General features: G+C 63.2%; 1 protein-coding gene across 1 annotated transcript; it reads left to right on the forward strand.

Moving 5' to 3' along the window:
- Window positions 1–908: 908 nt before the first annotated feature.
- On the forward strand, window positions 909–10,910 carry Trmt61a (tRNA methyltransferase 61A). The gene is made up of 5 exons (XM_005410781.2): window positions 909–4,356; window positions 4,489–4,680; window positions 5,268–5,627; window positions 7,736–8,002; window positions 9,645–10,910. Exons 3-5 carry the CDS (start codon window positions 5,297–5,299, stop codon window positions 9,914–9,916), a joined length of 870 nt encoding a protein of 289 aa, XP_005410838.1. The 5' UTR covers window positions 909–4,356; window positions 4,489–4,680; window positions 5,268–5,296; the 3' UTR covers window positions 9,917–10,910.
- The last annotated feature ends 14,250 nt before the right edge of the window (window positions 10,911–25,160 follow it).

Genomic DNA, 25,160 nt, shown 5'->3' on the forward strand with positions numbered 1-25,160 from the left:
TCCGTCGGCAGCTCGGCGCGGCGCAGGCGAACGCGGCCGCTCGGCGCTCCCGGGGCTCTTAAGGGGCGCGTCGCGGGCCGCCCATTGGCCGCTATTTATAGCCCATTCATTCCATTGGCCAGCGCTCCGGGGTGGTGCCGCCGCTTTGTCCGCCGCCAGCAGCCCCCGAAGCCCCTCGGCGGCCCACCCCATCTGTCCCCTCTCGGGGACCTCGCACGGCCACCCCGCCCAGAACCCCGAAGCCAAAACCCCAGGTCGTTGGACTTCCAGGGCCCCCCCTCCCCGAACACACACACACAGAGCCTCCGGGCGGGAAACTGAGGCCAGAAAGCACGGGAGGACGGCCGGATGCGTGTTTCTTGGTCACCGCAGTCCCCCAAGGGGCGGCGAGCGTCAAGGCGACTGAGTCCTTCCCGAAGCTTCCTAAGCAGGGCCTGCCCCTCCTCACCCCACCCAGCCGCCCAGCCTGGAGCCGCCGACCTTCTTCAAGGTGCCCGCAGGCATCTCCTGGATGTTATTGGTGCAGCAAGGAAGGGAGGCGCAGTCTGGCTGCTATCCAGCCCCGTGGCACCCGCTCTGCCCTGACCTTGGGCAAGCAGGGTGAGGGCTCTGGGAACCGGGCCAGAGCGCCCCCCAGCCCTGCCGGCCCTGGGAGACACTATTCCCTGAGGGGCCACTAACCTTGGGTCCTCTCCATCGGGGACAGGTTTCTCCTACCCACTCAGCCCTGCAGAAGCAGACCCTAGAGACACCAACCAACAATAAGTACACACATTCGAAGGCTGAGGCTGAGGCAGGAAGACTGCTGTGAGTTGGAGGCCAGTCTGGGCTATATAAGTGAGTTCCAGGCCAGCCTGGACTGCATAGTGAGACCCTGTCTCAAAAACAAAATACAAAAAAAACAACAACAACAACAAAAAAAAACAACCATGATCCACACAAATCAAGAGCAAAATGACTACATCTTCTATCCCCACATCCAGACTGGCAAACAAGTAAAAGACTGAGTTGGAACAGGAGGAGACAGGCATGTACGCCTTGCCTGCAGCTATGCGTTGCTATCTCCTTTTTTGAAAGGAATTTGGCAGTGTCTATTGACATTAATAATATCCAACTCTGTGACCCAGCAGTCCCACTTCTAGGAATGCTGCCTAGAGAAAGTGTCCATTCTCACTGCAAATACATACAGAAATGCACAGCGGTGAAAACAAAGGATCCGAAGCCCATCCCTGGAGTGCTGGCCATAGGTAGGGGGCATCTGTCCCCTGTGGAATATTATGCATCTCTTAAAAAGAGAAGAGTGAGTTTGTGTGGCTAATGTCCGTCTGCAGCCTCACATATGTTGCTGTGTAAATAAAGCAGGAGGAGGAGCCCTTATCTCTGTGTACGTTTGACAAAATTCCTGCAGCACTGCAGAATTCTGCTAGGTGCCAGGTGTGCTGGGGGTAAGGTGGCAGCCAATGAGAGGAAAGAGCCCGAGTCCTGCTATTGCAAAGACAGCACCCTGAGCAAGCCACCAACCACCCCAAGTGATTAACAGCAGGACAGAAGCGTCTCCAGAAATGGGGCACTGGGGACAGGAACACAGGAGTTCCAGGCTGAGGGCAATGGGTAGGTACCCTGAGGAACAGACCCTGGGGCAAAGACGGGTGGGGCAGGGTGTGGTTGCTACAGCTGGACTTTACCTCTTCCCTCATTCACTTTTTGGCCTGCATCAAACTCTTCTGAGTCAGCAAGCCTCAGTCCAATAAAACTCATAAAAAGCCAAGTGGCCCAAGGCTGGCCGGACAGCAGGTGTCCCCTAAGCCTGGAAAGTCTGCACTCTGGGCGCCCAGCCCCTTCCCCAGCTCTGAGAACTATCTGCAGCTGCCCACCCACCCTAACCCGAAGGCCTGACTGCTGAGCTCGAGTTTCTGTTTGTGGAAACAGAAGAGGCACCCTGGGGGAAGGGGGCTCTGTCTTTGTCACCAGCCCTTGCAGGCCTTGAGAGCCCTTCTCCCTCCCCAGGACCTCTTGCCCAGGCTTCTGCCTCCATAGGCGAGGGTCAGATTGCAGGTGAGGTCAAAGGGCAGGGCTGCAGGCTGCCTACCCTTCCACAAGCAGGAGCAGCAGCAAGCCCCTGCCCAGGGGTGGCCCCGGGGTGAGGGTCCGGTCTGGGGCCTCAGCAGTCCCAGCCCTCTGAGGCAGGTCCTTGTGCTCTGTTCGCAGCTGTGCACAGAGGGAGCAGCAGTCTGGTGACAGAGGCACTGGGCCGCAGGTGCAGCTGTCCCTCAAAAACCTCGTGACGCCCACCCTTGGAACACAGACCCATGCTGCAGGGTGGGGGCAGCAGGGGTAAGAAAGGAAGTGGTCTTCAAGGCCCTCAAATGTCAAGATGAGGTCTCTACCAGGCAGGGAATGCTTGGGCACCTCTGTGGCCCCAGAACAGGTGAGCAGGCAAAGGGGAGGGGAGGGCTGGCCCCTGCCGGGGCAGAGTATCTCTTCTGCTGACCCAGCCTAGTCCCTCGCTGTGGGCCCCCTGCTCTCTCAGTCCTGCCGGAACTGGTTTGTTGGTGCCTGGACAAGAGGCTGGGTGACATCACCGGCCAGCTGGTTTATGGTCCAGGCTCCTCAGAAACACCACTGGTTGCACATTAACCACAGGACTCGGAAGGGCCCTCAGAGGAGTCCCAGGTCTTTAATCTGTGGAGTGGGGCCCAGGCCCAGGTACAGGCAGTGCTAGGCTGGGCAAGGCAGGGCCAGGCTCCAGACTGCCCACCCAGACAACCCTCTGAACACTACACCAATGCTCTAGCCAGCCAGGCACTGCTTCCTCTGGACGCTCTCCTCCCCAGCACTACAGAACCCAAAAGGGGAAGCTCACTGGGGTCAGGAGAGGGGCAGGGGCTGCCCCGAGGCCACAAGGCACAAGGCAGCAGGAAGCCATGCTGAGGAGAGAGGAGGGAGATATCCTCTGTCACCCAGTCCCTGCGGGTGTGTGGGTAGAGCGGCTCCCAGAGGCATCCTTAGCTTCTCCAAGGCCTCCTCCCTGTCTTTTCCCCCTTTCTTCACACTTGGTATCACTGTTGTGAAGCCAGGCTTACACAGGACGGTGAGGAGGATCCCATGAACTAACACTTAGCTGGACACATGTAGGCTCAGTTCTTCTTAGGAGAGCTCCGATACACAAACGCTTCCCTGGGAAAGGCACCCGCTCCTGCAAGGTAATCAGCAGAACTGGGGGGGCTGGTTCTGCTTGAAGATTCAGGTTGGAGGCTGGATGGGAAGCTCTGGGAAGGCTGCCTGGAAGAGGGCAGCGGAGGGGCTGCTGACCAACCCAGAGTGGACAGAGAGGCAAATGAGAAGCTGGATCCCAGGGAAACCACCGCTGAGTCATCTGTCTCCTTGCAGCAGCAGACAGGCTGGGGAAGGGGAACTCCCAGGAGAAGTGGAAAGTCCAAGTCCCATGGGAGCAATCAGGGGCTGATTCAGGCAGGCAATCATCAAGGGAGGGAACTGTCTATGGAACGGTGGTTGGGGAGTGTGGGTGGGGCTGGGTTGTCTCTAGTGGTGACCCACAGGGACATGAGCCTGGAGTGGAGACTGCCTACCGCCACCTAACTTCCTGAGGCCTCCTATTCAGGCCCAGCCAGGGTGGGGGAATGGAAGGAGGTCAGATGCCTGCCTTCCACCATAGACTCTGAAGAGCCCATGGCAGGAGCTGCACCCACTAGAGCTAGCCTGGCCCAGGCAGGGAGGGTTTGGCGTGTTTGGGAAGGAGCTGGCTCTGCAGGGACCTCAGCACCCCCATTTTATCGGGCTAGAGTAGCGCTGGGGGCTGGGAGTGTGACTAGTCATCGCTAGCTGGCCTGGGTTCTCAGGTGGCTAGGTAGATTAGGAGGGCCCCATCCCTCTCCAGTCCCCATGGCTGAGGACAAGCCCTGGTTCTGGGAGCTGGGACTGGAGGAAGACACACCATGCTTCCCCTCACCCCCACGCCACAGAGGAACCTGCTCTGAACCAGACATCACATCTGCTTCCGTTTTCTGCCCAGTTCTCCAGCAGCAGCCCCTGCCCAGCCCCATCCTGGTGCCCTGCTCTCACTGTGCCTGGGGTACTAGAAGACTCAGACCTGTCCTCCCTCCTGAAGCAGCTCTGCACTCGGGGAACGTGCGCCTGTGAAACAGGCTGACCTAGGACCCCTGGTGCAGGCTGTTCCAGACTGTCCGCCCGTGCACCTCGGGCAGACCCTGGCCACAGCCTTTGGGGACCCCCATTCCGGCCCTGTGACTCCACTTTCTGAGATTCATCCTGGAGACCAAGCAAGGTGTTTCTGGAGCCGTTGGAAATGACAAAATGACCACGACCCAGTGACTGGTAGGTCCTGGTGGTGGTGCCTTCTGGGCCAGATCAGTCTGCCCAGCAGAAGCCGCGTATTCGGGGCAAATCTACAGGACCGAGGCTGGCGGGGCGGAGGATTTTTATTGTGTTCTTCGCTCGATCTCTCAGGCAACACGCAAGTGTGTACAGAGGACGGCAGCCGGAGAGACCAACAAATGTCCTCTGCGAGGACGCGAAGGGCAGCTCCGGGCCTCCCAGGAGTCCACGCGGCGCGACGTCATCAGCGCGCGCCCGGAGCCGGAAGTAGTGGCCGCCGCTGCGCGTAGCGGAGACACGTGTGGAGCTCGGAGCCGGCGCCGGGTGAGCCTTGCCGCGTGGGTGCGGGTCCCTCGGGTCCGGCGCGGGGCTCGGGGCCTTTCCGTGGGCCTGCGCTGTTCCTCCAGAGTCCTGGGGTGGCCCGCGTGTCCGCCTAGGTGCACTCCGCAGCACCACCCCTTCCCCTGCGAACGCCCGGCCGCCCCAGCCCGAGCCCGCCGTGGGGATGTTAGGGGAGAGCTCCGCGGAGCCAGGCCGGCTCGGAATCACTTAGCACTTGCCGCTTCCCGCCGGCGGGCGCCTCTCCAAGGCCGCCTTCTCATTGCCTAGCTGGCGAGCGGGGCCCGGCTCCGTCGGAGTCCGTGGGAATCCTTGGGCCCCGCCTCCGCTGTTGCCGAGTCTGTTTCTCCACCTCTGATTTGGGCCTTGTCTCGTGTCCCAGACCAAGAAGGGCTTCAGATGTCAGGCCCCAGTGGGCTGCCCTGCCTGGCAGGGGCAGGGTCCAAGCCAGCCGCCTACCCCGCGCCCCACTGTGCAGAACTTGGGCCTCACAGCCTTCCGTCCAGACCCCGGGTCCCCACCGTGCCTCTTGGCCCTGCCGCCTGCTCATAGCCTCACGCGCCACTCCCCAGGTCCCTGACGCTTGGCGGACATTAACAACATGAGCTTTGTGGCCTACGAAGAGCTGATCAAGGAGGGTGACACGGCCATCCTGTCACTGGGTCATGGTGCAATGGTGGCAGTGCGAGTGCAGCGCGGGGCACAGACTCAGACCCGGCATGGTGTCCTGCGGCACTCGGTCGACCTCATTGGCCGTCCCTTCGGCTCCAAGGTGACCTGCAGCCGAGGTGGCTGGGTGTATGTGCTGCACCCCACTCCCGAGCTCTGGACGCTGAACCTGCCACACCGCACGCAGATCCTGTACTCCACCGACATCGCCCTGCTCACCATGATGCTGGAGCTGCGGCCTGGCTCTGTGGTCTGTGAGTCTGGTAAGTTCTTCAGGCTACCTTGCTTCTGAGAAACGCATTAAGGTGGCCTGGACCTGCCCTTCCTGCAGGCCTGTGTAGCTGCGCAGAGGCCAGCTGTCAGGAGTGGCAGTGGTGCTGGTGACTGTGAGAAGCTTGTAAGGCAGCTCTCGTGTTGGAAGATGACTTGGTGAGAGCCCTCAGGCTGGGTGTGTGAGTGAGATGTGGCCTGGACCTGGGGTGGTGAAGGAGAGAGTGGTGCCCTGTAAGTCCTGCCCGCTTTGGGGCAGGACCAGCGTTGCTTGGCGCTGACCAAGGTGCTGACTGCCTCTCTAGTGCAGTGCTGTTTCACTGTAGTGCAGAGCCTGCCCTGTGCTCGTTTGCACCCAGGACCCCATTGGCCTCCAGCAAAGATGAGCACCACAGTCGCTGAGGTAGCACCCAGGGTTGGAGGACCTGAGAGCCAGTTGTTACCCCTACACATACTGGGGCCACATGGGGTAGTGGCCAAGATGTGCATCCCTGCTGGAAATGACCGTGGATCCACATGTGGCTAGAATCATGGTGGCATGTTTCTTGCAGGTGGAGCTGGGGTGCAAGGTCACAAGGAGTTTCTAGGTCCCCGTTTCTGGTTTCTGAGGCTTCAGTTCTGCTTATATCTGGGGGGCCAGGGGTCTGAGGAGCAGGATTCAGATGGAGATGCGTTCTGAGCCAGGCACTGGCCTTTCTGAGCTCCCCGCTCTTGCTCAACCAACCACACCCCTCTAGGCTCCTGGGAGGTGTCAGGTTCCCACCCTTGAGAGGGAATGGAGAGTGAGCCTGGTCCCCATGTCAGTGCTGTGCATTGTGGGCAAGCTTGGAAGACACCACTACGTGTTTGAGGGTGGCTTAGGTCGGATAGCTGAGAGCTCTGGTAGTCAAGGGACTTAGAGAGACCATGTGGGTTGAACATAGTGAGGACGTACTACCAAGAGCTGGGGGAAAGGTGTGCAAAGGCCCTGTGGCAGAAGCACACCACCACAGTTGGGTCAGAAAGTTGATTCAGGAAGTGAGGCCAAAGGAGCAGGAAATGAAATTAAGAGATAATGGGGGACTATCAGAGGATAATCCAGAGTCTGGCTGCTCTCAGTGGGAAGGGAAGCCCAGCTGGCTGTGCAGAGGGTAGGAAGGATGCTGTTTGAGATGGGACTGAGAGCAACCTGTTAAAAAAAAAGACGGGACTGAGGTGTGTGCTGGACAAGGCCTGGGGTGGCAGAGGGGCCTGGTCCTGGAGCAGTGCAGGAGTGGATCCCGTGTGGCCCACTGTTGCTGTGTGTCCGAGGTAGGGCAGCTGTGGCACCTCCGTGGCAGTGGCTGAGAAATGGGTGTTGTGCCTGGGTCTGAGTGCCTTTGCAGGGAGTAGCTGGGGGCTGGCAGGAGTCCAGCTTGGCACCCTAGTGCTGAGGACTGTAGGGTGTGGAGGGGCGGTGGTAAGTGTGGTAGGTGTTATTGCAGGAGTTTACATGGGATCCAGGCTAAGGAGTCATAAAAGTAGGTGGCACCTGGCACTGTGGTGGGGATGGACTTGGGACTGTGTGGTGCTTGGGCCCAGGCTGAGCATTGCAGAGACAAGCGGAGGGTGTCCCTGAAGGAAGCTGAGTGTAGGCACGGTGGAGCACTGAGAGGGGGCGCTGGAGCAGGAGGAGCTTGAGGTGGAGCAGGGCCAGGCAGAGCTTCTCTGTGCTGTGGCAGGTTTGGGTGGGGCTTCGGGGACATTCTGACCCACGCAGAGGTGAGGAGGTAGGGACCCAGGACTCAGTTACTGTGTGGAAGGCATCGAGGCCGAAGCCAAGCCAGGCCCATGGTAGCTCTGCCCGGCTCGCCTCCCCCAAGCCCCGGTGAATGTGTATGGTGCCTGTGTGCCCTCATCTGTGCCCACGGCAGACAGTCTGTCCTTCCCAGTGTTCGCATCCTGGCCCAGGGCCAGTGCCACCAGGAGCAGACAGGTGGCTCATGAGTGACACCACCTGCTACCCAGGGGTCAGTTGGTCTCCTGGGCCCCCTGCAGGGCCTTGCCAGTGAGGATGAGGCTGTTTCCTGGAGGGCTGTGGGCTGTGAGCAGCCCCAGAGCCTGTCCTGTCTCATCCCGCCAGGCACCGGCAGTGGCTCTGTGTCCCACGCCATCATCCGCAGCATTGCCCCCACGGGCCATCTGCACACAGTGGAGTTCCACCAGCAGCGGGCAGACAAGGCCCGGGCAGAGTTCCAGGAGCACCGCGTGGGCCGCTGGGTGACGGTGCGCACCCAGGACGTGTGCCGAAGCGGCTTCGGGGTGAGCCATGTGGCCGACGCCGTCTTCCTGGACATCCCGTCGCCCTGGGAGGCCGTGGGGCACGCCTGGGACGCCCTCAAGGTGGAAGGTGTGTGGGGCACCTGACGGGGTGCAGCCTGGGATGAAGTGGTGGGGTGAAGGTCTGGGCCCCTCTGCCACACTGCAGCAGTGCCCAGAGTCCCTTCTGCCCTGCGGTGAGGAGAAGGCAGGCTGGCTGGGGAATTGGGGTGGGAGGTCAGGCCAAGGCCTCTGGGGATTGCAGACAGTCCTGTTCTGGTGCAGGCAGGATCTGCAGGACGGATGGGCCTGGGTCTGAGGTGGGCGGTCCCCGAGCAGCCCCCACCTTGCTGTGCCTCCTGCAGCTTCCCCTCCCCCCACACAGCAGAGCTGGGCAGCTGGCCCCTTTTAGGGAAGATGCTGGGTGCGGAGGCGGAGCGCTGGGGAGGCCTGGGGAAGGTCGGCCTGGAGCCAGGAAGGCAGCCCTGGAGCTGCAGGGATTTTGCCTTTTCTGGAGAAGGAACCAGCTGGGCAGCTGCTCTCCAACCCCCAGGGCTGCGGTGCAGGGGCGGGAGGCAGAATGGTTGTGGCTCCCAGACAGGAGCCAGCCTCTGCTGCCCAGGCCCTGCCGGGTCTGCGCCTGGTCCCGCTGAGGTGGTCTGGGGGCACCGTCTGTGGGCTCCCACCGGCCCTGCACCCCCACGCCTCTGCCCTTTGTGCCTTACCCGTACCCTTTGTCCCTGCTCCAAGCCCATCCCAGGGCAGCAGAAGCAGGCAGGGTGTCCCTGGGCCTTCCTCAGGAGTGGTCCCTTCCTGTGTCCCTGTGGGCTCCATCCCTTTGGGCCCTGCCTTTGGGTCTGCACGTTGCTGGGCCCGGGCTCCTGCCCTTTCTGTGGGCCTGGCATTTTTTTTTTTTATTATTTCAAAGAAAATAGTACAAAAGAAAAGAACAATTGCAAAATACAAACAAAACAAAGCAGGGACTTTAAAAATGATACGAGGTTTCAAACCAAATGATAGGGGTGAACAGTGGTTGTTATATTACATATTGTTATCTTCAGCGAAGTTGCTCAGATTACCAGATGTAAGAATAGAAAGCCTGGCATTTTTTGATGACCGCTTGCCTGTGCCCAGGCTCTACCTCGGTGGTGAGGTTGTGCTTGTGGGCAGTCCTGTGTTGGGTACCTAGCCTAGGGACTTGTAGATTTGCCAGGGCACTCACACCCCTTCTCTGCCTTGGCACCCCATGACCCTTGCCTAGATGAGGACCTGGCCAGACTTTTGCCCACATGGGTGGGCTGAGCCAGGCCGTGGGCTGCCTGGGGGAGCAGCAGAGGGGCTCGGCTGTGCTCAGGATAGGCGCCTCCTGTTCCTGGGAGCCTGCGACAGCCTCTAATTTCCTGTGACAGCAGCAGCCCACACACCACCCCAGAGCTGCTGTATTGTTAGAGCTATTCCTGGCCTCGCCCTCACAGCTGTGGCAGGCTGGCCCCGCCCTCAGCTGCCTCCTCGAAGGCAGGGTGGCAGTGCCCGCCAGAGGCTCTCAGGCCCTGCAACGTGGGCTTGGTGCACTGTGGCTCCTGCATGTGGCTCCCAGACCCCGGAAGGCCTCTGCATGGGGCAGGCCAACAGGAGGGCCCTGCAGGACCCACACGGCCTCCACCCTTAGCCCCTAGAGGGCTAAAGCTGTGCAGACTGCCCTGGGCGCCTCTGACCCCCTTGTCCTCCCACAGGTGGGCGCTTCTGCTCCTTCTCACCGTGCATTGAGCAAGTTCAGCGCACATGCCAGGCGCTGGCAGCCCACGGCTTCACGGAGCTGAGTACCCTGGAGGTGCTGCCACAGGTCTACAATGTGCGCACTGTCAGCCTGCCCCTGCCCGATTTGGGGGACAGTGTGGGCACCCCTGCAGGCCCAGATGCCAGCCCCTTCCGCAGCGGCACACCCATGAAGGAGACTGTGGGCCACACAGGCTACCTGACCTTCGCCACCAAGACCCCGGGCTAGCGAGCCTAGGAGCACTGGGTGTGGGGGACCACAGGGCCAACAGGGAGGCCAGGCCGCCTTATATGGTCAGGGGACTCTGTGGGCCTGCGCTTGGAAACGGATGTAGGGCGGGGCTTGTGGCCTCCTGGGTGGCCCTGGGGAGGAGTGCTGGCTGCTGCTGTCCTCAGGGAGGGAGCCTCCTACCCGTGTCCCTACTGAGCTCTGGCTCTGTCCCACCCTGTTTGTTGCCACTGCGAGGCCTGCACTGCTGCAGGCTCTCCTGGGTGCTAAGGTCATGTGGTGCAGTTGGGGTGGCAATGTCTGACCCTGTCTCTGTGGACCCCCGCGGGAAGGTGGTGGAGAAGGGGCGGCCACTGCTCCAGGCCTGTGCTCCCCCGTAGGGGCTGTGGCTGGCTCAGGACTGGGCCAGGGTTTAGCCGCTCGGTGTCCTGGGCTTGGCCAGAAGCCAAGGGAAGCTGACCTGGAGACCCCCTTGCTGTCCTTCCTGTGCTGCCTGACCTCCAGGCCATGGAGTCTTCTCATGACCTGGGGCAGGGCCAGCTCCCGCCCGCCAGAGCCCCTGCTGTGTTGTCAGGAAAACCCCACAGCATTGCAGTGGCTGGGTGGGTCCGAGTCCCCAGCCAGTGTCACCCCAATCTTAGGTCCCCCTCCTTCTTATGGGATCCCTGGGGTGAAGGAGCAGCCCTCCTACAGACAGTGGTGTTGGGCAGGGTACAGTACCTCCCATAGATGGACCTTTGTCACCACCTCTTGAAGGGTGAGTGAGCATTTCCCAAGGGTGGGGGAACATGGAGGCCAGGACCTAGGGCTGGGCACTGGTGGTCACCCTGCTGCCCAGCCCTGGTGTGTGGTCAGCACACAGGTCAGGCCGGGAGGCAGCCATCAGGAGCCCACATGGCTTGTTGGGACTGGAGCCTCAGGTATCACGTCCCCATGTCATGTGGGGCTGGCCCTGACTGTGCCTGACAGAACAATAAATGTGCTGCCCACTGCACTGAGTGGCCTCCCTGACGGTCCAAGCAGCCGCCCCCAGCTGGTCGCCTGGCCAGCCTGCCTCGCACATAGTTCCTGCCCTCTCCCCAGCCCAGGGTAGGTGCTGCAGGAGCTCCAAACTCCAGGACATAGCCTGGGACTTGGGACAAAGGGGTGAGTGTGTGGCCACCCCCACCAGCTGTAGAAAGGACCCCTTGTCCCTTGGGATGGGGGGAGCGTGCATCTCTGAGCGAGGGCTCCCTCCCGTCCTTCTTGCAGGACGCCCCCCCCCCCCGCAGTCTTGCTTGCAGTGGCGAGTGTCCCAGGCCTCCTGTTCCTGAGAAGTGTCACACTGCTAGGCACCTCTGCTGGAGCTGGCATGGGCAGCAAGGCTTGTCTTCCTTCAGTGGCTCAAAGTCCTAGACTACTAGCCCTGCCCTGGGCATGTCCCTCTTCCTGGGCCCTGGACTGGCCTCTCACCTCGTGCCTAACCTGGGCTATAAGACAGGCCAGCTTCAACATGAGCCCCGCCTAGGCTTCCAGGTCCCGCGGCAGAGGCACAGGACGTCTGCCCTGCACAGCTGCTGAACAGGCGGGCCTTGGGTGTGGGGCCCTAGTCGCACCCACTGTCCAAGTGGGCTGACCGAGACCGCCCTGGGGAACGTGAAGTCAGGGCCTGTGAGAGGTAGGGGCAGTGAGAAGCCAGAACAGCCTGCCCTGAGGGACAGCTGCTGCCTGCATCTGGGCTGGCTGTGCTAACAGATGTGCTATTGGGCCGGCCTGTGTCCACCGCCTCCAGCTGGCCCTCGCCCAGCCCAGAGTCACACAGCTTCCACCCACGGGAGTCCTCCTCTGGCCCCGAGCAGCAAGCGTCCGTGTGTCTTTCAAGGCTCTGCCACGTGTCTCTCTCCTGCAGTTACTCTTCCAGATCTACCCGTGCCCAGGCAGGAACATTCTGCATGGCCACTGAATGCTCTGTGTCCCACGGACCTGCACAGGCTGCCCCAGCCTGAGGACCCCCCACAGGAGCAGAGGCCGCACGGCACCCCAGTTCTACACATGGGGAGCCTCCTTCCCACAGACACAGGCCGGCGAGTGACTGGTCAGCGGGTCCTGAGGATCGCCTCCGGGAGTCAGCAGCACGAGGCTCCTCACGGGGCCGGAGCTGGAAACTCCCTGCGCAGCCTGACATGCAGTGCTCAGTTTTTCCTTAGCAGCAGCTTGTCCATGCCCACTGCTGTGCCCGCCCACTTCCTGCCAGTGTGGCCCAGGGAGGCAGTGGACACCTGGCTCCTGGGTGGCTTGGGTCATCACCCTGTGCTCTGGCCCTAGCTCACCTGCCCCAGGGCGCCTGTGCCCTGCGTGAGCCGCTCCTGACCTCAAGGGCCCGCCTAACCTATGCTGCGCCTCATCCAGGGCCTTAGGGATGCCAGGCTGTGGGAGGAGGGTTCTGTGCCTCACCCCTCTGTAGGTCTCTCGTGCTTCTACCTGGCCTTGGGCCTGGGACCCAGAGCAGGTGGGCCGCCAGCCCTGACCTGCCCCATGCCACCCTGGCACAGGTGGAGAAACTGGCTCAGAGGCGGCAGGGCTGCCCCAAGCATGGCCTGAGGTGGGCAGGCAAGTGGATCAAGGAAGGGCCCTTGCCCTAGGTCTGGCTCCTCAGGCCCCGGAGTGGAGCAAGCAAGAAGGATGCTCGTGCTGGGCCCTCAGGACTTCACCAGGACCCAAGGGGCTTCCCCAGCCTGTAGACTGGGCACACCCCAGCACACAGCCTGTCCCGAGGGATTCTGAGAACCAACCATAAGCAGGCACATGGCGGGGCCACTGCCGCCGGAGTCAGGGACAGGTGGTCTCCTGAGCACGCCCCAGGGCTGCGGAGGGCAGGTCAACGTGAGTGGTGGGGTTTTGGGGGACAGTTGGGAGCACGTGGCTCTGCCACTCAGTCTCTGGGCTGCCTGGTCACCACCACACGAGCCATGCAGGCTGCCTGAGATCGTCCCATGCAGCACTGGGATTCCTGTCATTAGTGGGAGCCGCTACTTCGGGGCCTTTCCGGAACTCAAGGCTGGCGATGGGCGCACTCTGCTCCAGGGAGTGCCCTGTGTGTGTGCCTTGGGACGCCTGCAGCTTTTTGCACTGTTGTTACAGAATTAGGAGAGGATTTGCAGTCGGGACTTCTCTGGGAGATCAGGCCATCTGCTTCCAGTTACGTGCGGGCTGGAACAGGGGCTAAGAACACAGCCAGGCCAGGCCGGCCTAGGGTGCCCCACTTGACCTCCCAGCCAGGCGTGCTGGCGGCCACTGGCCCCCAGAGCTCACCATGGCACCCAGCCTGCTCGGCTGCTGCCTGGCTGCTCATGAGTGGGCTCAGGCCCGTCCACAAGTGGGGCTGGCCCTGCCGCCCCCCTCCGTCCCAGGCTGGTGGCCAGCGTCACATGCTTAGCTCCTCCAGCCGGCCCTGTGGGATGGCGCTGTCCAGCCTCGGTGCAGGTGGCCTACCGCCTGACGTGGGCCAGCGTGCACCCCATGCCTGACTTGGCCTGGGGGGCCTGGGACGGGCCTGGGGTTGGGGGAGGGTGAAGGAACCTTTTGCTGTCTGGAGCTTAGCCTCAAGACAAGGGGCTTCTCCCAGCAGGTGGCACTGGGCACCTACCACAGCACGTGAGCCGCCCTGGGGTCTGGGGTCAGGCTGTGCCGAGGGTGGTCAGCAGGCAGGGACCGGGCTGCCATGGACCCTGAGCCCCTGTGCCTGGGGCCCTCGGGCTGGGAGGAGGGCGTTTCAAAGTCAGACTCCTCCGAGGCAGGCGAGTGGCGGGAGGGAATCGTACAGCTCCCACCAGGCTGAGAATAGCTCGGAATTGGGTCACGCTCACCGAGAGCTGCGGTCGCAGCCTCCAGCCTTTGGCAGTAATCAGCTTTCTCCCACTTCTGGCCTCTTTGAGTGGGGGAGGTAGGGCCAGGCCCATTTTCAGGAGAAAGCAGGTGGGGATGGGTGAGGGCCGATTTTAAGGTGGAGACACTCCTTCACCCGCAGGCCACCCCATCCCCGCCTGCCCACAGCCGTATCTCTGTCCACCCTAGGACTATGGGCCTCTCACAGGAACACGGCCGAGTGCTGGGGCTCACCGGTGTCCCTGGCCCTGCCCTCTGCCCAGGGGTTGGGTGGCCCATGCCACCATGCAGGGCCCTGCCCATTGGCCCCTGCCAGCCTGTCCTGGGTACACGGGGCGGGGAGCAGGCCGCCCTCCTCAAGGATTTGGGGGCCTCAAGTCCCTACGTCTTGCTCCAAGATGGCACCACCCCCACCAGGCACAGGTGGGATTCCTCCCTGTCGCCTCAGACCCCCACCTGTCCCCACAGAGCCCCTGGCCAGGCTGGGGCATCTCAGGGGTGGGGCGCTGACCTGGCATCTCAGGCCCTGGGCTCCGTCCCCTCCACTGGCAAAAAAGGAGCAGAGCCTTCCAGCCGGTGCCTGCCAGGTGGTGCTGGCCCAGGCATCCTGCAGGGGTGCAGCCTCCCCTCTGGTCCTGGGCCGGTGGTCTCAGCACCCTGTCCCTGTGGCTTGGCCGACCCAGTGTGACTGGCTGAGAGGATGACAGTCCCTGCATCTACGAGCTGTGAAGACAAGCTCAGGCCCCAGCCCAGCACTCCTAATCCGAAGGTGAGAGTTGGGCCCAGCTTCATTCTCTCTGCTTTAGCCACTAGGAGCCTCACCCAGATCTGCTGCCCACCTCGAGTGCAGAACTTCTCTCACCCTTGCCAGGCATGGGGGCGCACACCTGTGATCCCGGCACTCGGGAGGCTGAGGCAGGAGGATCACTGCAAGTTCAAGGTCAGCCTGGGCTACACTGTGAGACCCTGTCCTTCACCTTGTTCCTTCTCACTGAATCCCACCCTCCTCCCAGAGCAGCCCCGAGAGGACTGAAGTAGGTGATATCACAGCACCTCAGACCCACACGTGCCACCCAGGTCCACTGCCAACAGGAGCCCACCCTCGCAGCCAGGCACAGGCACCTCGTACCCAGATCCGTGCGCCGTCCCTGGCATGTGCCAGGTACACAGTTCTTGGTTCTGTAACATTGCAGACCACAGAGCAGTTCTCACGTTCTGCCAGGGCTCTGGGGCTGAAGCCCCAGGTGTGCCCGCTTCCTGCCAGATGGGCTCGTCAGGGTGTGTTCCTCCTGGGCCAGTTGCACCGCTTTGCCTGGGATCCCTGTGCCCCAGACCCACTGAGCTGTACTTGGGTGGCCAGGGAACCCCTTCCCACAAGTCTGCAGGTCCAGGGGAAGCTGCAGTCTGGACCCCGTGCTGGGAGAGCCCGGAAGGCGCCTGCCTGCCTGTTCATTTCAAACCAACCCAGAGCCCTTGTGTCAACTGCAGCATCTCCATCTGTGGCAGCATGGGTGTCACCTGGACTCTGCACCCCAGGCCGGCTGGAGTGTTCACAAGGCCTGCTGTCTCAAGGTGGCTCCATCTCACAGATGTCCTGGGCTTCTGCAGGGAGGAACCGCAGAGGTCACATGCGGAGTGTGGGGACCCCCTGAGACTTGGTCCCCATCCCAGCAGACCCGGGTGGTTTTGCAAAATGGGACAGCTGGGCAATGGGAAGGCTGGGCGAGTTTTTTATAAGTGGAGGGAATAGTGTTTTGGGGCACCGGTGTCCCTGTGAAAGGATGAGCTGACCATTGGCCTTGGCACCCTGTTAGGTGGTGAGGGTGAGGGGTGGAGTGCAGACAGCAGGGCCAGGCAGGTGCTGCTGGGGCGGGGGCGGTCCTGGCTCCTCCAACCACTGACAAGGTGTCGTCCCCCCCACACTCAGATGTCCCCAGCGGGCACCTCCTACCCTAGCCTCAGGAACCCCCGGCTCCGTGGACTGGTGTCTCAGGTTCTCTGGTGTTGGGATGGCAGTGGGGTTCATTTGCGGGGGGGCAGTGGGTCTCTAAGGTCTCTAGGTGAGAGAGGGGGTGCAGCCCTGTCCCCAGCAGAGGCCACAGAGGGTCCGTCCCGGCTCCTCCACAAGGCCATGCAGCCCGGCAGTGAGCAAGTTTTCTGTGGGTCAGGGGTGTCCCCAGAGCACTGCGAGGCAAGCGCTGGGGCCTGGGCCACTGTGGCTCCCACCCTCGAGGAGTCCCTGCCCCCACAACAGAGACCTCCCATGTCCTCGCAGGCCCGGCCTGCCCCTGCCCCGGATGGCCGTGTGAAGCGGCATCTTCCCGTAGTCCAGTGAGCACCCATCAGACTGGCCTGCTTGCCCAGCGTGGTGGTGCATGTTTGCAATCCCAGCTCTCAGGAGGCTGAGACAGGAGGATCAATGTGAGTTTGAGGCCAGCCTGGACTATATAGGGACATCCAATCTCAAAGAAACAAACACAACCAGCCTGGTGCCCAGGTGCACCCCCAGGGCACTCAGGTGGCCGCTTCCTGTCCCACAGTCTCCGCTGCCCAGAGTGGATGTGTAACCTGGGCCGACACAGCAGTGTGGGAGGTGTCCAAAAGCAGCCCAGTGTGGCTTCCCCAGAAAGCACTGCTGCGGCATGGAGCTGGCCCGTGGCGGCCAGCCGTGCTCTAGCCACTCGTGCAGCAGCCTGAGTCCCCAGGGCGCTGGACACACGGGTGGAGGGGGCCCTGGCTGGGCTTCTCCTGGGAGCCTGGGCCTCCTGAGGAATGCAGGCGCCGGCTGTGGGTGGCAGGACCAGCCAAGGGGCGGGACAGTGGGGGCCACCGAGGCTTGTTGCTAAGTGACAGGCGCAGTGGACACTCAGGGCACCAGGCAACGGGGAGGAGGAGGTGTTGCCTTCTGCAGAAGGCCTCAGGGCCCAGGCCACCATGTCCTCCAGCACTGTGTCCCCCAGGTGTCCCGTGGGCACGCCCCCAGCCCAGGAGTGCTGGCTGCTGCCCCGCTGGTGGGACCTTTACCCCAGCCCCCCTATCCACTTCCTCCTGCCTGCTGCCCCTCCCTGCCTTCGTCCCCTGCCCCCCACCCCAGCAGGCTGGCCTGGCGATCCCCCGGGCAGGCTGAGGTTCCCACTGAGGGGGGCCTTAGTGCGACCCAGTCTCTTCTTGTTCGGCTCAGCACCCTCAGCAGAACGCCGCAGGCTGGGCCCCAGGCTGTCCCCATGTCCTCAAAGGCCTCTGCCGCTCGAGGACAGAGGAGGGGTTTGTTTTGCTGCCTTCCGACTCCACTTCCTCCCTCCGTGGAGAGACTGCTAAGGAGCTCTGGGGTGCGAGTGCCGCCAGCTGATGGCCGGGGCGGGGACGTCACTGCGCACCTCCCCCTGGCTTGCTGCCACACTGGCTGTGCCCACTGCAGGACGCTCTGGGGTTTCCAGGTGACCCCAGGCTGGGCCTATCCTGGCTGACCCCGCGCACCTCTTCCAGCCCCAAGCAGCCGAGAGCCTCCTCCTCCTCCTCTTGGCCCCGGTGTATGCAGTTTGCCCTGTCCTGGGCCAGGCGCACAGTAGGTGCCCAATAGGTGCAGGGTGGAGCCTTCCAAGCAGTGTCACCACCCTGGGGTCCACGGAGAGACAAGAAGGCAGATGGGGCACCCGGGCCTGTCCCTGGGCCAGGGTGGGGGCATGGCACTGTGAAGCAGGACCTCAGGTGCTCCCTGTGCGACCCCAGGGCTCCGTGGGGTCTGTGCTGGCTGCCCGCTCAGGCCCCCTCCCCGTCCCGTCCCGGGAGCGCAGATGGACTGCTGGGCCCCTGGCCCAGCCTGGTGCAGTCCCCTCAGCAGGTGCAGCCCCCCTCTCCAACCCCGCAAGTCCGGTGGAGGCCGGAGGCCTGGGCCCTCTGCTGCGCAGCAAGCTGCTCTGTCTCTCCTAGGCCGAACAGGGACAAAGAGGCAGCTGCCGGCGGGGCAGGGCGGGGTAGGGGGCTCTGCATGCGCAGCCCCTCCCAGTGACCTCACTGCCGGCCAGAGAAGGGCCCTTTCTTTCTGAAGGCGGCCGTTGGGAATCTGCCTGGGGACAAAGCTGCTGCCGGGCGGGGGACAAGAGTGCCTGGCCCCCCTCGTGGCATAAATGAGGGGGTTGGGGGAGGGGAAGGCAGTTGTTGCTGCCTCCCAGAAGGGGCACACGCGTTTGTGCGTGGGTGACACCCACTCATGCAGTGTGCAAGGGGCCTCGCTCGCTCACTCCCCTGCTCACTCATCCCACAGCGGGGCCCTGTGGTGATGATGGGCAGAGATTTAGTCTGTTGGGGACGCTGGAAGAGGCGATTGTGAGCGACCCCAAGCCCGGGGCCCCAGGGCCCAGGAAGTCTGGGGAGGGCTTGTCACCTTGCCATGCTCTGGCCCCAGCCTTGAGGCATTGCTGGCCAGCATGAGGTCACCCACAGGCCACTGGGGACCCCAGAAAATCAGGACAATACTTGCTTTTCTGCATGTGGTGTGCACTGACACCCCACACCCGTGGTGCTGGGGCGCTTCCTGTCCCTCCCTGCGGCTCCGTTGGGCCTCGGCCTTCCCAGAACTGCAGGAGACGCTGGCAGGGTCGTCCAGGTGCCCCAGGATGGTGTGACCCGGGTGGATGGCAGATGGGGACAGGACCTGACAGGCCTGCCGGGTGGGGTGTCAGGCTGGGAGCCCCTTGGGCTGTCTTGCCGTGCCCATCCTTCCTGGCCAGTGTGCAGCCTGAGGCCCACTGGGCCTGGCCCCCAGGCCTGCCGCTGGACACTGGCCCGTCCTCAGGCTCTGACCACCCCAGGGCAGGTGGGCTGCCTGTAGGAGACGGCCAGGCCCCGAGGGTTCAGCCTTCCCGGAGCCAGGGCTCCCCACTGCAGAGCCAGCCCCCAGCTGCTGTGAGGAGGGGGGGGGTGGTGGGGCTGTCCTGTGAGACCGCCAAGCAGGTGCTCCCGGCCATGCCTTGAACCTGGGGGCTGCACACTGTGGTCACCCCAGCAGCACCAAGAGCCATAAGAATTTTGGGGCCCAGAGACTTTCGAAGTCCTTTCAGACAGGCATGGTGGTGCACACCTGTAATCCCAGCACTCCACAGGCTGAGGCAGGAGGATTGCCGTGAGTACAAGGCCAGCCTGGGCTACATAAACAAGTTCAAAGCTAGCCTGCACCAGATAGTGAGACCCAGTCTCAAAAACAAAACCAAAAAAAACCAAAAGGTCCTTTCAAAACCACTAGGTCTCTGGCCACCTCAAGGCCGAGGGTACCTACTGGGTGCTGGGCCTCCTTGTACCCGCCAGCCTCCCCCATCTATGAACAAGGGAAGTGAGTAGGAGGCCCAGGCTTTGGGGCACACAGCCCCCCAGCAGCCGAGCAGGCCCTACCCCCAGCAAGAAGGAATGGCGGGGGCGGGGTAAGTAGGCCATCACTTTGTGTGCCGTTGCCATGGTGCCGCCACTGCCTGTGCAAGCTTCCTCCTGGGCTGTTCCCAGGACACTGTGGGCCCTGGGCCTCCCCAGCCCCTGCCCCAGCCCAGCCCTCTGTGGCCCAGGGCTTCTGGGAGGCCGAGTGTAGGAGCCATGTCCTCAGACTCGCGTACATATATACACATGCACATGCCACGCAGTGCACACCCACACGTACACGCATGTCTTTGCACACAGGTATGAGCCCACTCACATGGATGCACGCATGCCACAGCACACACATGTCCCCACACACTCACACTCATGCCCCTCTGCACCCACAGTGCTCTGAAGCTGTGCGAGCCGCGATCCCAAGGGCGGTGTGCCTCAAGCAGCACGGAGTGCCAGCTTCCGGAGACCTGGCTGGGGCCCTCAGCTTGGGCTGGCTGTGACTCAGAGCCCCTTGAAGGGCTGAGAGAGGAAGTCCTGGGCTCAGGGACTCCAGCCCACGTGGGACAGGAGCATCAGTGCTTCGCGACCCCTGGGCTTGGGGCTCAGGACCACGCAGGAAGGCAGGAGACCCGCCAGACGGGGCTGCGTGCACATCACCCTGTGATGCTTTGTCACGCCTGGCGTCGGACACGAGTCTCTTCCTTTGGTCCTCATGGGGAACTGTGGTGTCCCCGTCCCAGGGCAGCCGGGTGGCAGCACTCTGAGGGGCATGACAGGAGGTGGGGTCAGGCGCACAGAGGCCCCCAGCAGCCCAGCCCGACGGTCGTCCCCTGGCCTCCCCAGGCCGTAGCTGATGACCCCTGGGATGTGTGAGGTCAGCAGGGCTGCCCTGCTCTGGCTCCTGGGAAGGCGCAGGCGGGAAGGCTGGGGCCCCTCTGGAGACCAGGCTGCCTCAGCCTTCCCAGCCCTATGCAGAAGCAGTGCTAGCTACAGGACAGGGTCTCTGAGCAGCCCTTGTGTGACAATGGACAGCCCCGTGTTGGGGCCACTGTCTGCCCCTCTTCCTGTGTGCATGATGAGAACGGGGCATATCCTCCCTGTTCCTCTCCACATCCTGACCCCTGCAGCTCTTTTGTGGCCATGAGGCAGTGTGAGGTGTGCTCTGAGGTGCTCTGCAAGGCAGCCGGGCTTGGACAGGGCAGGCGAAGCTCAGAGGCCAGCAGGCTTCCCCTGGCAGAGCCATGGCAGAAGGGTAGGCAAGGCTGCTTCTTAGAGAGAGACCTTGTGGGCGGTTGGCTGGGGCTGTGTGTCTGGGGAACAAGGGAGGTGTAGGGGCTGCCGTCCCCGTGCCCTGCACCATCTGGCTGCCCTGGGCCGTGTGAGCCCCGGATGGTGACTGCTTGGGGCACACTGGCTCCTCTGCTGCCGGTCTGCAGTGCAGTGGGGGCTGCATGGGAAGGGCTGGGCCGAGGCCGATGGGCCCACGCATGCTGAGGACCCAAGGCCAGGAGTGCTCAGGGCTCACAAGGGGCCCTGGATGGCGCCGCCCCGAGCCTGCAGGTGGCCTCCCTGGCCCCAGCCGCGGGCTCCTCCCTCCCTAGCCGCTCTGTCGGCTCTCCCCTCCCAGCCCACGGCAAGCTCCCTGGGCCACATGCAGTGGGTGAGCAGCCCAGACCGGGGTCTGTCACAGGCCGGGCCTCCGAGGCTCGGGCGGGGCTGGCAAGGGACCGAAGGCTTCATGCAGGCCTGGCATTTAGCTGGGCCGTGGAGAAGAGCAGACACTACTCGGGGCCAGGCCTGTGCGGAGAAGCAGCAGTTGGCTCAGGCCTTGCCACAGACTCGGGGAGGGTGTGCCCTTGCCCCGGCATGGAGCTGTGCCACCCTGATGGCAGCAGACCGTGGGGGCTGCTGGAGGGTAGCTCAGTAGGGCAGGAGTCACCCTGTGGCCAAGTCTAGGGGCTCCGGAATCAGATCTCAGGGGCTCAGTGCCAGGCTATGGTCGGGGCGCGTGGTCACCAGAAGCCCAGCTTGAGCACCGCCCGCTGCCAGGCACAGAAGCTGCACTGCGGCCACCTGTCCACCATTGGCCAGGGCAGTTGTACCTGGCGGTGGCCTGGCCATGACAGCTGCACACATGGCGTGCGTCCTGGGCTCAGCAACATCAGGCCTCCAGCGCCTCCTGGTGGCAAGATGTGAAAGAGCAAAGCAAGCAGGCGCGAGCAAGGAGGGGCGGGTTGGGGGAGCTCCGAGGTGGTCAGGGGCCTGGGCTGGGCTCTCCAGGCCCAGGGTGGCGGGGTCCTGCAGACAACTGGAGCCAGGGATGAGCCCTGGCCAAGCCCTGGCCAGCCAGGGGTGGCTGCTCTGTCGCCTGGAGGAGCCCCTCAGGCATCTGCTCAGGCCTTGCATGTGGGTCATGCAGCCTCCAGGCCAGACTATGCTGAGAGGGACGTGCTGCAGCCCTGGGCCCGGGAAAGGCTGTGCCTGCACTCTGCCCTGGGCGGGGCCTCAGTGCCTGCTGTTGGACGGGAAGATTTTTCTCCTCCTCCTTTTTCTCCCTCTCTCTTTTTCTGTGATACTGGGACTCGAACCCAGAGTCTTTATATTGAGCCACATTCCCGAGACTATTTTTATTTTAAGACAGGGTCTCACTAAGTTGACCAGACTGGGTTTGAACTTGGGATTCTCCTGCCTCAGCCTCTCAGAGCTCTGGGGTTACAGGCTGGCTGATACTTGGCCATCTTTGGGTGGGTGGATTGAGAATGAGGGCTGGGGGGAGCCCCTCGCTGGGAAGGTGCACCCTGGGGTCCCAGGGGAAGTGGACCATGCATGTGTGCTCAGGACCTGAGGGGCCCAGGCCAGCCACAGCCCTCCAGTCAGTGCTGAGACCGGACCTCAGCCCAGGAGGGCAGCTGGTGCTCAGTGCCCCAGGCATTCCCGGCACCTTTAACACCCAGTCCTGCTGGCACGGTGGCACACCCCTGGAATCCCAGCACTTGGAGGCTGAAGCAGGGTTGCCTCAAGTTGGAGGCCAGCCTGGGCTACTTAGTGAGTTCAAGACCAGCCTGGACTGCATAGCAAGACCCACCCCCCAAAAGACGCACTCAGCTCCTGAGCCATTCAGCTGGGGCGAGCGGCTCCGCCACTTGTGCCTGCCAAGGGGCTTCCGTTCCTGTGAGCAGCCCCTCCTCCCACCAGGCAGGCCAGACCCTCCCAGTGCCAGTCTAGGTGTTGCCCACGTTGTGTGCCAAGCCCTGCCCTGGACCCCTGCTCAGTCCCCCCTGCCTCCCCTCTTGGTCCCCCATCACCACCTGGGTGAGCAGCCAACCTGGCCCCGTCCTGCCCAAACCCGGCCTCCCTCACCTGCTGGTCCTCCTGGGCACCCTGCCCCATCCCGGGAGGTAAAGAGCAGACATAAAGGGGCCCCTGGGACGGCAGCCCTGCGTGCAGCTCTAGGCGCCATGCAGGGGACAGGCTCAGGGCTGAGGTCAGAACTCCCAATGCCTGGATGGGCACGGGAGGCCAAGCAGCCACCAGGCCCTGCCCACAACGGCCGCTTCCCACCTGCCACCCAGCAGAGACGTCGGGCCACGTGCTGGGTCCCGAGCACAGCGTGGTTTGGTGTTCCCAGAGTCTGGGGCAGCTTATCCCAGAGGCCCACGTACAGGGGTAGTGGCCTTAGGCTTCGGCTTCCTGTGGTGCTGCTGTGATCCACGCCCAGCCGTGTGCCTCGGGGCTGGGACACGGCAGCTGCCATCCCCCGCAAGGCTGCATGGGGCACGGGGAGAGGGCTCTGTCCCCGCTCTCGGCTGGCCACCCTGGCCTTGGGCACTTCGGCACACCCACCGACACCTGCTGGGCACCCTCCCCGCCCCAGTCCTGGCCAGGGAGCTGGGGCGACAGAGGCAGCCAGTGTGCATCCCGCAGGGCTCCCTCCGTCCCGCCTGACCCGCCTGGCTCTGCGGGGCCTCTGTGGATGGCGGGGCTGCCCGAGCACCTCTGATCCTGCCAGGACACCGCGTCCTCAACCCTAGGCCTCCTGGCTCTTCCCGCTGCCCCAGGCCAGTCGCGGTCACTGTGATGCAGGCCTGGGCCCGGCCCCCTTCCCCCGCACAGCAGGGCTCTCTGCCCCTCTTGTCGTCTGCAGACCCCCACTGAGCAGGGCGGGTGCCTGCATCGTGCCAGCCGGGGGGCACGGGGACACAGAGCCACCCCCGCACGCGCCCAGCTTGCTCTGCGTAGGGAAGGGCTCGGGGCAGCTGCTTTCCCCACCTCCAAGACAGCTCCCGTCTGTTGCCGAGCAGCCACTGTGCCACCTCCTCGAGGCACCAGAGGGGGGCGCTGTCCCCTCCACAGTGGGGGCGGGGCAGGGACCCGGCATCACACAAGCAGGCACTGGGAGGAGAGGTGGGGTCGGGGGCTGCTGGTCCCACCGCTGTGGAGTCTCTGAGGACAGCGGTGGGTACCCGACTCAGTGCCCAGCAACGGGAACGGATCCCGGGCAGAGCTGACCTGCAGGTGGCTGCACCACCCTCGCAGCACACCCGGCCCAGGCCCTCGGTCACGCGTCTGCTCGCCTCCCTCACCGCCAGGGCCCTGTGTGGCCCCTTGCATCCCTTAGCCTGGTCCCCTTCCTGGGGACTCTTAGTGCCCACTGCCCCCTCCTGAGGGTCCCCGGCTGCCATCCCCACGCAAACGCCTCCTTCCACCCATCTGCACCGCCTAGCTCTGCCCGAGCTGCCCTGGCTCTGCAGCCAGACATGGCCCTGCGGGGAGGACCCAGGGTGCCAACCCACGATGGGCACTATGTGCGGCCGCCTCTGACACCGGGGGTCGTGGCCTGGCCCTGTCCTCTCTCGTCTCCTGCAGCCCCCCTACCTGAGGCTGCTCACCCTCCTGAAGCGTGGGTGCTTCTGCTGCTCAGAAGGGCACCAAGGACCCTTGACACAGATGCCTGCTCATCATCAGCTGTGGTTGCTTCTGTCACACTGCACAAGCAGAGGCCCCGCCAGCCACCAGGTGCGTAGGGCACTCTGGGTCCCACCCGAGCTCCCGAGGGGACAAGTGATGCCAAGTCCTGGCCAGGGATCGACAGAGCTTCGCTGCATCTGCTGAGCCTGCTCCCAGCACTGTGGGGTCATCCACAGAGCAGAAATTTTCCATGCGTCTGCTAGTGGGGGTCTCCCGAGCACCATGCTGGGTGTGGAAGGCACCGTCTGTGCCAGGCGTGCCAGCCCTGCCAGGCAGAGGCTATGCTTTTTGCCTTGGGTGGCCAGGAAGCCTTGCAGGGAGGCAGAAAGGTGGTGGGACAGATACCTCCAGGCCAGGGCGACAGGTGAGCAACGGGCCACACCACAGGAGGCCTCCTGCGAGCTCCTCTCTCAGAGGACGCCCAGTGTGGGAGACAGGCAGAGTGCGAGCAGCATTCATCCGGAAAGAGGCAGCTTCGGGAAATGCTCAGGAGCTGCAGCGCTTTTTCTTTGTTTGTGTTTTTTCTCCGGTACTGGGAACTGAACTCACGACCTTGCGCTTGCCAGGCAGGCTCTTTGCCGCTGAGCTAAATCCCCAGCCCCAAGGCTTTTTCTTTGAAACAGGGCCTCGAACAACTCATGGGAATCCCACTGCCTCAGCCTCCCGAGATTACAGGTGTATGCCACCATGCCCAGCTCTAAAAGGCCTTTCTCCTCCCCGGAAGGAGCTGCTCTGCTTGAAAGTCAGACACAGGCAGCAGCCTGGGAAGGAGAAGACCGGCCATGGTGTTGGGTGGAAAGATAAGCTTCTGCAGTCAGGAGCCCCTGGGATGGCGTGAGACCCGGACGGCTCCGCGATGGGTGACGCGGGAGCCGCAGGCATGCTGTCTGACCAGGCGGCCCTGCATCCTGACAGGAGGTGCCAAGAGGCAAGCTCGGCGTTCCCCCCGCCTTTCAGGGGCAGAGCTGTGACCCAGGCCCGGGCCTGCTGGCTGTCTCCTTGTTGGAGTTCTTGGGGCCCCCTGCTCCCCTTCAAACTGACTGAACCGGAT

The sequence above is a fragment of the Chinchilla lanigera genome, unplaced genomic scaffold, assembly GCF_000276665.1.
Source record: "Chinchilla lanigera isolate Chin_1 unplaced genomic scaffold, ChiLan1.0 scaffold00137, whole genome shotgun sequence".
In the NCBI taxonomy this organism is placed as follows: Eukaryota; Metazoa; Chordata; class Mammalia; order Rodentia; family Chinchillidae; genus Chinchilla; species Chinchilla lanigera.